This window comes from Musca domestica, unplaced genomic scaffold (assembly GCF_030504385.1).
Source record: "Musca domestica strain aabys unplaced genomic scaffold, Musca_domestica.polishedcontigs.V.1.1 15, whole genome shotgun sequence".
In the NCBI taxonomy this organism is placed as follows: domain Eukaryota; kingdom Metazoa; phylum Arthropoda; class Insecta; order Diptera; family Muscidae; genus Musca; species Musca domestica.
The window spans coordinates 15,745,435-15,757,905 of NW_026712207.1; the positions used below are offsets into that span (position 1 = coordinate 15,745,435).

The 12,471-nt window shown below is 35.2% G+C and overlaps 1 protein-coding gene across 6 annotated transcripts in view; it reads right to left on the reverse strand.

Annotated features, from left to right (window-relative positions):
- The window catches only part of LOC101897588 (RNA-binding protein Musashi homolog Rbp6), an 824,018-nt gene that overhangs the window by 533,193 nt on the left and 278,354 nt on the right, over window positions 1-12,471 (reverse strand). For all 6 annotated transcript variants that reach the window (XM_059119712.1, XM_059119713.1, XM_059119711.1 and 3 more), the window contains exon 6: window positions 1,964-2,005. In XM_059119712.1, the coding sequence (XP_058975695.1) occupies window positions 1,964-2,005 (42 nt within the window). The remainder of the gene's footprint in view (window positions 1-1,963; window positions 2,006-12,471) is intronic.

Consider the following 12,471-nt stretch of genomic DNA (forward strand, 5'->3'; position numbering starts at 1 on the left):
TTTTCAACAAATTTGAGGTACTTGTTTCTGGTCGGATGTGCCAAAATTCAGTCTATATGTGCTGATATTGGACTTTTGGTGCACAATTAACCCGGAATCGATTGAAGAATATATGGGAGCTATATTCAAATCTGAACCGATCTTGATACAATTTGGCAGATGTATTTCTGGGTTGTATCTTATATCTGGTACCAAATATAATTCTTATGGGGTACATATAACGAATGTGAGGGACTTAAACACCTAATCAGATGAAACATATATATGGTAACTATAACTATATCTGAATCGATTTTCTCCAAATTTGATGTACTTGCTTCTAGACTGAATTCGGTAGGATGTACCAAAATGAGGTCATTTCTGACAGATATTGGCCATTTGGTGCACAATAAACCCGAAATCGGTTGAAGATATGTATGGGAGCTAAATCTAAATTTAAACCGATTCTCACCAATTTCAATAGGGTTCGTCCTAGGGTATTTTGTTCACAAAAATACATGGACAGACGGACGGACAGACATGCATAAGACTCAGAAAGTGATTCTACGAAGAATGACATCCTTATATCGTTTTTTATGAAATTGTGACGATTGAGGGGGAGGTACAAGAAGGAATGCGAGATATTACGGGTTTGATGCAGAGCTAAGGCCTAAAACTTTTTTTTGAGACACTTTTGCTGTTTTCCTGTCTTCAAGCCTTCTTCGATCCTGTCACCTGTAGCCATTTGGGTGAAGGTTTTCAAAAATTAGCACAGCATAAGTGCCTCAAAAAAAAGTTTTAGGCCTTAGCTCTGCATCAAATCCGTAATATCTCGCTTTCCTTCTTGTACCTCCCCCTCAATCGTCAAAAATGAGGTAATTTCGGCTGATATTGGTCATTTGGTGCACAATAAACCCGAAATCGGTTGAAGATATGTATGGGAGCTAAATCTAAATTTGAACCGATTCTCACCTAATTCAATACAGTTCGTCCTTGGGCATTTTTACACAAAAATACATGGACAGACGGACGGACAGACATGCATAAATCGACTCAGAAGGTGATTCTACGAAGAATGACATCCTTATATCGTTTTTTATGAAATTGTGACGATTAAGGGGGAGGTACAAGAAGGAAAGCGAGATATTACGGGTTTGATGCAGAGCTAAGGCCTAAATTTTTTTTTTTTTTTTTTTTGAGGCACTTTTGCTGTTTTCCTGTCTTCAAGCCTTCTTCAAGCCTGTCACCTGTAACCATTTGGGTGAAGGTCTTCAAAAATTAGCACGATTTATATAACCGGTGAGATCCGGAAAATAAATATCTTGTAAAAATTAACAACTTATATACAGCACGGAAGTCTTTGAAATTATTTTTGTATAAACCATATTATTTCGATAGACTAGCGATTCATGGCCTGCAAGTGTTTGAAAAACAATCTTTAAAAAAAATTTCAGGGTATGTAAAAATCGCAAAAACATATAATTTTGACCCTATTTTACCCTTAACCAAGACTTAGGAGATGAGCCATTTTTGAAAAGACTCAGATTCCAACTCATTTTTAGGACTTCAGAAAAAGTGCTTGACTTAGACTCCGCAACCCTGTTTTTAACTGTGCTGCATTTTATTTAATTCCCTTCTGCAGCACAAACTCGTCAACGACTAATTGAGAAAAACGACATGACATTTAAGCAATACTGAGGAAAACATGTCTACACCAACAATAATATTAACCTATTAAAATACCCTGGAGACGTTATTATCCCACCTAACCAAGCGTAGGCTTTTTCGCAGAATTCTTAATTTCCAAAAACATACGTTGTATTTGCAAAGCACTTGGCGATTTGCATTGCTGTTTTTTTTTTCTTCTGTGTCGACTTAAATTTTTTTTCATTTCACATTTTCGGTTTATTTTAGCATTAACCCAAAAAAAATATATATTTCTTTTTATGAGCTTTCTTATTATTATCTATTATTTTGTACTTACTTTGGGATGTGTTCTTCGGGGAAATGCTACTTTTGGATCGACCTGTGAATAAAGAGAACAGAAAAAAGAAAAAAAAATTACTTGAGAGCAGGGGGTAAATTGTTTAGATCCTAAACATAATTTAGTAAACATTTAAAATTTTGCAAAATAAGCATAACATTTTAATGGCATATTTCTTTTTTGGTCATATCTGGCAAAAGGTTGTCCTTAAGTAGTAGGTTCATAAATAATAATAAAAAGGGTGGTTGTAAATTGCTTTAGATTAGATAAAATTACATAGATTGGGTTATATTAGGCTGGGTGGTGATATGAAGATGGGGGATTTAAAAAAAAAATAATTAGTCCACGTGAAGAAATAGAAAATAGACCGAAATGACAATAATAGGGAACGTTTGTCAGTCTTTAAAGGAAGAATTTCGTTTTCCGAAGCCAAGAAATATAATACTGGGATATAGAAAAATACTCCTCCCACGCAGGTATTTTTATACCCTACACCACAAGGTGGTCAGGGTATTATGTCTTTGTGCATTTGTTTGTAACAGGCAAAAGGAAATGAGATAGACCCATAGTTCCTTTTGATGATCCGCATAGAATCATTTTCTGAGTTGATTTATGCATGTCAGTCCGTCCGTCCGTCTGTCCATGTATTCTTGTGAACAAAATGCAGGTCGCATTTATTATCCGATTGAGATGAAATTTTGCAAACAACATTTGTTTGGCCCAAGGACGAACCCTATTGAAATTGCAGATAATCGTTAAAAATTTAGATATAGCTCTCATATATATCTTCGTCAGATTTGCCTTTTATTGTACACCAAACGTGTAATATCAGCCCGAATAGTATGGAATTTTGCACATACAACCAAATTAGGCCTGAAAATATGTATGCCAAATTTTATCGAAATCGGTTTAGATATAGCTATAGCTCCCATATATATTGTTCATCCGATTTGTTATTTTTGTCCTCCGCAGCCGTAATATGCACTCTGTAACACTAATATTTGGGGAAATATGTCAAATGCAGCTCAGAAATACCTTTGCTAAATTTTATCGAGATCGGTTCAGATTTGGATATATCTCCCATATATAACTTATATATATATATTGTATTTGTTACCCACAGCCGTAATATGCACTCCGTAACAACGATATTCAGGGAAATATATCAAATACAGCTCAGAAATATCTTTGCCAAATTTTATCGAGATCGGTTCAGATTTGGATATAGCTCCCATATATATCTTTATCCGATTTCAAATTAATTTCGCACCAAATGGGCAATGCAAGTCCGAATTTAAAAGATACAAATGCTTCGGCATATTTAGTCATTTGAATTTTAAATTATAATTTTAATCATAGCGTGTATGATTGAATTCTCCCATAAAAACTTTTAATTATTAAGTGGAGCTCAACTAAATTAGCAAAGTGGTGTAGGGTATCATAAAATCGGCCCCGCTCGACTTTAGGACTTTCTTTACTGGTTTTAATTGCATTCTTAATTGATTCTTTAAATAAAACAAAACATTTTCCTAATTTAAGCTTTTACACTCAATTGAATTTTTTGAATCAGATCCCAGATAACATGATTCAGAATACGAAACGTGTCTTAGTTTTGATTTTAATTTTCAAAATTTGCCAATCATACAATAAAATTTTATTTTAAATCTTTCAACTGACAACCCACATGAAATAAAATCATTAGTAATTTTAGATTAAGGGGTAGTTTTGCCATGCATGTTTGTGAAATGTGTCAGAAAAAAATAAATTAATTGATTCAAGAACAAAACTTAAAGGATTAATAAATTAATGGTATGATTCGGCAAAATGATGTGGCGCACATTATGTGGTATGCGTCAGGTGTTGTAAGAAGTTTTATATGAATTTTTTCAGAACAATACAATCAAAATCATAGAGGGTGAGATGAAAAAAACTGGAACCAACTTCAGATTGCTGTCATTTCAAAGCCACTCGTCCGACATCTGTTAAAATTATTCCAGTGAAAGCTCATTATATTGCGTACAAAAGCATTTTGGTGAGCATTTTCTAGAAAAAAAGTTATTCGTGATGGAATTCAAGCGTTTCTTTATATTTGGCTGGAAAACCACAAGTGGCTATCGTTAGAGCACTGCAGCATTTAAATGTGAATAAATCTTTTGTGTCTCGTACCATCGCTCGTTATCGTGATACTGGCAGCGTAGATCGACGTCAAGGAAGTGGACGGAAGAAAACAGCAATATCAGCAGAAATGGTTCGGAAAGTAACCCGAGTCGCAGTGGCCGAAAAATGGCTAGTGAGCTGAACATATCGCAATATTCTATTCGGCAAATATTGAAAAATAAGCTCGGGGTAAAGTCATTTAAATTCCAAAAAGTTCCAGAACGTACACCGCAATAGACAAAAAATAGACTCAAAAGAGCTAAAGATTTGTTTCGCTTGGTCGAAAGTGGTGAACTGTCGAATTTGGTTTTCTCTGTCTCCGATGAGAAAACATTCGTTGTCCAGCAGTTTGTAAATACACAAAATGATCATGTTTACTTGACAAAGAAGTCAGCTGAAGATGTGCACCTTTTCTGGCATTGGGCTTGCTACATTTTTTTTTTATCTTAACCTGTAGTGAGCCGTATGTGTTTGTGTATATGGGAGTCAATAGAGTATCAATGTCTTCATATGTATTAGAGAAAGAATTGTAGTTACTGAGAGCACGCGAATAGTCTCTTGCCTCGACCTGAACTAAATGGGAAATAAAAGCAAAAGAGATATAAAACCTATACACCCACAAGTATATCCTTTAAAATAACATGGGAAACCTAAAATATGACCCTCAATAGAAATATTAATACGAAGTTTAATGTTTTGATTAAATATATCTTGGAATGATAATTTGAACTTTCATCCCCACCCCACGTCGCTCACATTTCTCCGGCAAAACATGACTTGCGACCCTTACGTTATTAGAATACAAGCAATTTCCGCAACCCTTTCTCAAGCTATCACATCCAGCAATTAACTATTAACTAAAATACCAAAATAAAAACAAACACAAGGTCTTTTCTTCAAATCTAAACTATACCCAGATGTAGACGTACACCCACACAGTCACACGAACTGGCATTCCATTCACATATGTATTTGCACAACCACAAGGATATGCCCATCACGCATGAATATGTAGCGAACAGCTACTACTACTACTACTACTCAGAATTCATATGGAAATGAAAAGTTTTTCCCAAAAAGAGAAACATGTACTGATTTTTAATGAAATTAACGTCAGCAAATCGAAAATGGAACGGGAAGTCTTAACCAAGCCCCAGCACTATTAAAGATATTTAACAGGAATTGTATACTCCAAATTGAGTTCAAGTTGAGCTATTTATGTTTATTCTAGGGTTAATCATTTGAGTTGAAACTCCAATACAAATGTAAAATAGATATATAGTCTTCGAAAATTTGGGAAAATTTAGGTTAAATTCAAATAAGGTATCGCGTGAAATGAAAAACAAGTTTAATCTGTCATCAAAATTGTTTTAGACAATATGTGATCTGTTCAAAATATGAATTACAGTCAGTTATGACTCAAACAAACTGGAGGCTTAGAATTGGAATAACTCATTACAATGCAATGTTAAAAGTCTATGTTTTACATTACAAAATAATGCTTTATTTCTTAAAAACATAAAACAAAGAGAAAAAATAAGAAAGAGAAACAAGTTAAAAACAGCAAATTTTACCGTGCCGAACCTTGAATAACCTCTGCCACTTGGAAGGAGTTTGCAAATTTTCATAACAATCCGTTGAAAAATACTTCTTGAGTCATAAAAATAACGAATATAGCGAGTTACTGTTATATAGGGACCTAAACGAAGGCATGGACCTGCATAGACAATTTTTGTTATAGGCCATAGCGAAAAATTAAAGCGATTGGAAACTTGAAACAAATCCGTAGAATAATGTCACAAAAACAACAAAATACAGGTATTGGATATATTTGAAGACGTGGATCTGCATATTCAATTTTATTTCACACTTTCAACTTTAAATACGAATTTTGAAATAATTCCATCATCAAAATACCGGATATAGGGATGTACCGTTATGTGGTGGCAATACAAAGACCTGCACCTGAATATGTAATTTTTTTGACATAGAGACGTGGACATACACATGGTCACAGGCTGTAGCACCTATTACGAAGTTACAATAAGAAATTTGAAACAATTCCAGTGGATAATAGCGCTAAATGAATCAAAATACCGAATATGGGGAGGTACAGTTATATGAGGACTATACCAAAATTTAGACCTATACCGACATTTATATATAAGAATGCTTCTTATATAATGCGAACATATGCTGCCGATTTACAGCAAATTCGGCTTAAAATTGTGACTAAAACACCCAAAAACTTCAAATCTGTCGGTAGCCCATTTTCAATACCAAAAGGACTGCAGACTAAACACATCTCTGAGTAATTTATAGACCTACTTCGTTTTGTTCAGAAGCTAGAGTGAATTTCACAGACAAACGGAGGGACATCGATAAATCACATGGAATTTTCTGCTGATCAAGAATATGTATAATTTCTTCGGGTATGATTTTTTTGAGAGTCACAAACGGAATTGCGTACCCAAGGCTTTAGTACACCCTCCTAAATATTTTTGCGATAATATTCGGCATTTCTTCTAATGCCACGGTCGATTAATACGAGCGAAGGGCGACCATCGGCTGTCATGGCAGCCCACACAATCACCATGGCCGGCGCTTGAGATCTGGTGGCCAACCGAAGGTACACCGCGAGCTCATTTTTCAATATTTTCCGAATGGAACAATGCGATATGTTCATCTCACGATACATTTTTCGGCCACTACGACACGGGTTTCGATCGAGTCGCTTCGTAACTTTTCGAACCATTTCTGCTGATGTTGCTGTTGCTATGCTACCAGTATCACGGTACCGAGCGATGGTACGAGACACAAAACATTTATTCACATTTAAATGCCGGGGTGCTCTAACGATAGCCACTTGTGATTTGCCAGCCAAATATAAAGAAATCACACTATCACGCTTGAATTCCGTCACGAAGAACTTTTTTTCTGGAAAATTCTCAGCAAAATGCTTGTGTACGCTTGTAAACAACATACTGAGCTTACACTGGAATAATGTTAACAGCTGTCGGACGAGTCGCTTAGAAATGACAGCAGTCTGAAGTTGGTTGCAGTTTTTTTTATCTCACCCTGTAGCTATATCTGAAGACATTTTCAGAAAATTTGGGTGTGCCAAAATTCAGGTTATTTGGACTGATATTGGCCATTTGGTGCACAATTAACCCAAAATCGTTTGAAGATATAGGTGGAATCTGTATCTAAAATTGACCGATTCAATTCCAATAGGATTTGTCCTTGGGCCAATCAAATATTGTATGGAATATTTCATCTGAATCGGATAATAAATGCGACCTGCATTTTGTTCACAATAATAGATGGACAGACGGACGGACTGACATGCATAAATTGACTCAGAAAGTGATTCTACGAAGATCCTTAAAAGCAACTATGGGTCTATCTCGCTTTTTTCTCCATGTTACAAACAAATGCACAAGGACGTAATACCCTTACCTCTAAAAAAAGTGTGAGATCAGAATTTTGTTTAGATTGAGTGGGTTTCGATATCTGTGCAGCCACACAAGTTATACTTTTAAGCAACGCACTCAGAAATTAGTAAATGTTGAATATCCTCAGTAGGTATATTTTTATTCACCAAATCACCAATTCTTTACAAGAAAGTTTTATATGAAACGAAAAATAAACAACAAAATTGTGAAATACCCAACTGAATATGTAACCAAAAAGAGTTTACATTGCGATTAAAAACTTGGGATAAGGTTTGTCCGCAAAATTGAAATATATTTTTTGTTTTCCCTAATTTCTAATGAAATTTGTATTACAATTTTTTCTTGGGCCACTGTGCCTACACTGGTATTTATTGATCAATTTACTGCCTGCATAGCAATAATAAACATTTTTCGCTTAGAAATGCTCCCCCCAATCCAAAAAAAATATTACCATGAAAATTGATTTCCGCTTAAAAAATGGTGAACAAAATTCTGAAATAGAGGAAATCGATTTTGTGCGAGTTTGATTGGGTAAGTGAAAGTATTTGATGTGTGTGTGTGTGCGCGCACTTGTATTCCAAAGCTGACAAGCGTACCAAATGTGTTGTTAGTGATTTAAATAAAAACTAATCAACGGTATGATGGCAACGGCAACGGCGATGGTGTTGCTGTTGCTGTTGTTTTCGGTTAAGTATTTAGATAAATAAAAATCCTACAACAAAATCCACACAGATAAGCAATAGAGGAAACAAAAATTTGATGTCGAGAGAATGGAAAAGATATTAAAAACATAAACGGATATGGAGAAAATTAAAAAATGAAGAACAGAGAGATAGCAAAAAACTGAAATCTGACTCTGAAAAGGACGACGCATTCCAACGCGACCAACGGAGATTTAGTTTTGAAATTGAATATGAAATTAAAATGCGGAAAGCAGAGGAAACGCTGATGAATAAATAATGCAAAAAAAATATGTTTCCAAATGAGTGAATATCAATTGGGAGAGAGAGCGGGCAAAAAGCCCCTGATAGCAATCAACACTGAATAATAAAGTAGCGCGCAAATGGTTCAGAATCAGTTAGTAAAAAATTCGATTTTTTGTTTGTGGGTGCTTTGTGTGTTCGTTTTTGTTAAGAGAATAAACAAATATTGAGAACTATTCCAAACTGCCGCAAAATGTCAATAATAATGGACACTAAACCACAAGTACAAGTTAATAAATATTTTTAGAATTTAAATACTTATCATGCAAATTCCAGAAAAAGGGCGTTTAGTTCGTGAGATATAAAAAAATAAATTAAATTCTCTTTTATATATCCAATTCGTGATATTATTTTAATACGCTTTTTTAGAGGTGGGTATTCGAAGTAGGCGATGTTTCTTGCAATAGCTATGGACTTATCTCCTTTTCATGTCCTTCATAATAATAATAGTTCCACAAGATAAAATGTAGATTTACAAAAAATTTGGGAGAAATTCCATAAGGTGTTTGGGCACCTGACCTCAGTTTGATCCAAATATTACGATGTGCAAAATTCTAACTACTATATAGACTTCACTCGGTTATACTGTGGATTATGATATTTTTAAATGTTGAAGGGTTGTAGGGAGAAGTACCAGGCGAAACGGTCCGATGTATCTAATATTGCGAGAAATGTTGCAAAGTGTAAAAATGAAATAGGGGAAGCATCTGTTATGAATATTGATTGTTTTGTGGAAATTAAAGTGAAAAATTGTTTGTGAAATTCAACTAAATTCAGATACACCTTCCAATTTCTTTGAAATTTATAATTTTGACATAAAGGAGTGATAGAAATACTGTCACCGGCAAAGTGTGTATAAAATATGGAAGTCGTTTCAAATTTTGGGAGATTTAGCCGTCCGTCAAGATAAGTTTAAATTTAATACGCAAAGACTCAAACAAAAGTATTTTTTCTTTGTTTCAGAAGGTGTTAATGAAGGTAGAGAGAAATGTAGTAAACCAAAGGAAAATTAAAGGAATTTTATTTTATTTTAATTTTTACCTCAAAAATTGAACACAAATTTAAATAAAAAAATAAAAAAAAATAAAAAAAATAAAAAAATAAAATAAAAATATATTAAAATATCTTTATTTTTTCTCTGTTTTACTGACACCCCCTCTCTCTCTCTCTTTATAAATCCTTTATGCCTTTGCCTTTATGAACTTATTTATTGATTTTTTAACGACATCTTAGTGGGCACTTCCCAGGAACAGTTTTAGTTAAAATAATCCGTTTAATAACCTCTTTATTTGATAATGAGATTACGGCTAGTGAGTGTACCAGCTATTGGGTTCAATAGTTGCCCAAAAAACTAAACCATTTGTTTTATTGTGGTCAGAACTAGGAAACATGAAAAAATTGCAGATCGATAAAGAGATGTGAATAAAGAGTGAATTTAATGCCTATATCTCAGACCGACAACTAGTGCTCACGGCAGCCTCGACCAGATCATCGAAGCCAACACTCGCCGATTCGAAAACGATCGGTATAAGGACTTTCTCGAAGGAATTACGGTTTCCAAGACCTATTGCAAGGTCAAGCGAATGGCCGGTCTTGCATCTCGAGACTCTGTCAGTCCTCTCGTGGACGCCACTGGTGCTAGGGTCAGTTTCAAGAACATAGAGCTGGGATGTTGGCCGACCATGTGCAGGGGAGTATTGGTCGACGATTTTTTTCAGCGCCAAGTGAGCTTTGCGTTTGAGGAGATTGGAGATTCATTAACTGTTAATGACAAACCTTTTGAATCATTGCCTTAATCTAGGGTACTTTCCTACGCCATTAAAGGATACCAAAATCGTTCCGATACTGAAGCGGGGTTCTGACCCCTCTCAGCGTGGTTACAACAGGCCTATTTTGAATCCTTTTTTCTGACAAGGATAAGAAAACCCGTGGAAGATATGAGAATTCTACGGGATTGTAAGTTTGTTTTTATGTCTGGTATTTTCGACCCATGCCTTAATGGCTTTTAGTAGCTTTGTTGGCAAAGGCTTTGACAGGAAGTACGGAACTATAGTCGTCTCCCTAGATATCGCCAGGGCTTTTGACTCTGTCTGACACGATGGTATGGACTTGACAGACAATCCTGTAGAATGGTCGCTAGTTTTCTTAGGGATCGATTTTTCAGGATTAAAGTTGGTGAGCGACTCTCTAGCAGCCGCCCGGTCTTGGCAGGTGTGCCTTGACCTGATGTTATACATCTTCAATAGGCGTGTTAACGAGAACCTCAATGTCCTCCATCGGTACTTCGATAGATGGCGTCTAACGTTGAATGTAGGGAAATATTGTGCTACGGCTTTCCTTGGAAAAAAGAATCTTGAGGATGAGGGTGACCTTTCCCACTCTCTAGCGGGAAATCTTAATCTTCCATAGACAAAATCTGAATCTATATCTCAGAAGCCAACTCAACAAACAAATGTATTACAAATTGGGTCAACTATACATTTCTTTAATAAAAACTTGTTGAAATAAGTAGTTACACTTTGGATACGAAAAGTCAATAAATAAGTACTATTTCACAGCATTTGTTCCATTGTATTCGTTGGTAACAAGGCTTGAAATAGGTATTTTTGTTAGGAATCAGAACTTTTACTTTAGCAATATCTCCCTGAATTGTAAGTGAACAATGAAAGAAGAAGAGGTGAAAGAACCAAGGGAGTTGTCTCTGTTAGGCAAAATTGGCTGTTATTCGAGGCCAGTTCTAATTTTGTGTCCATTTCTTTGAGACACAATCTTGTAGAGCATTTATGACTTTTAAACTTTCTATAGAGTACTACCTACCAAAACTTAAACATTTCAAAGACTTTCAAAATTAATGTTAAAAATTTAATACTAAATATTTCTTTTGAGGCGTTTTTTCGGATTGCAATAATAAAATGCGAATCGAAGAAAAGCAATAAAAGCTTTAGTAAACCACCTTTAGGGTATGAGTGCTTTTGGATGAACAATCTCAATCTCATTCAATATAAAAGGAAAAATATTAAAACTCGAAAAAAACGGCAGGAGAAAAAGAAAGTGAAAATTCTACGGCTGTGGCTGTGGTTGTTATCTGAGCAACTTTACCCGCCCATAAGACTTCCCTCTTCCAGTGTTGTTTTCTTCGCCAAAACCTTTCTCGGCTACCCATGGAGGTATTTCCTTTTTTCAAAATTCTTTCGTGTTTGTTTTTCTTCTGGTTGGAAGCTTTTGTTGCCAACATAAAGTGTCGTAATTAAAATTGTTTACAAACAATTTTCTGAAGCCTTTCCACCTGACAGCCCACCAACCAACCAACCAACTCCCCAAAATACTAAAAGGTTAGAAATGAACAGCAACAGCAACAAAACGAAACTCGGCAGGCGGACAAAAACTCCTTTGTCTTTGAGCAAACGACATAGAAATTAAAACATTAAAACTTGTCAATCAGCAACGGGACATGAGTTGACGAGAAAATTCAATATCAGCCAGGTAGTTTCATAATTTTTGTTGAATTTTTTTTGGGGGGAACCTCAGCCAAAAATCCTTTGTGACAACGATGCGATGATGTATGCAATGTCGATGGTTAAGCGAGCTGCCTTTGCTCCAGAGCAGAAAGGCCATCCTTTTGGGAAGGCTATCTCTGACATTTGCCACATACGTGAGTTTTAACATTTCTCGTTTCCTTTTCATTAGCAAATATTTTCATAGCATTTAGCGGAACAAAAAGCAAGTGAGACTGGAGACCAACAGTACAAAAAAAAAAAAAAAAAAAAAAAAAAACCACTTGTCTCTACTGCTTAAAATTACAAAAACATTGAAACGAAATGAAAATAGATAACATGAAGTGATGTAATGTGTGATGGGCTAAGGTAGGGTTGGGTTAGGTTAGGTTAGGTTTGGGTGATGGAAAACGAAAAGT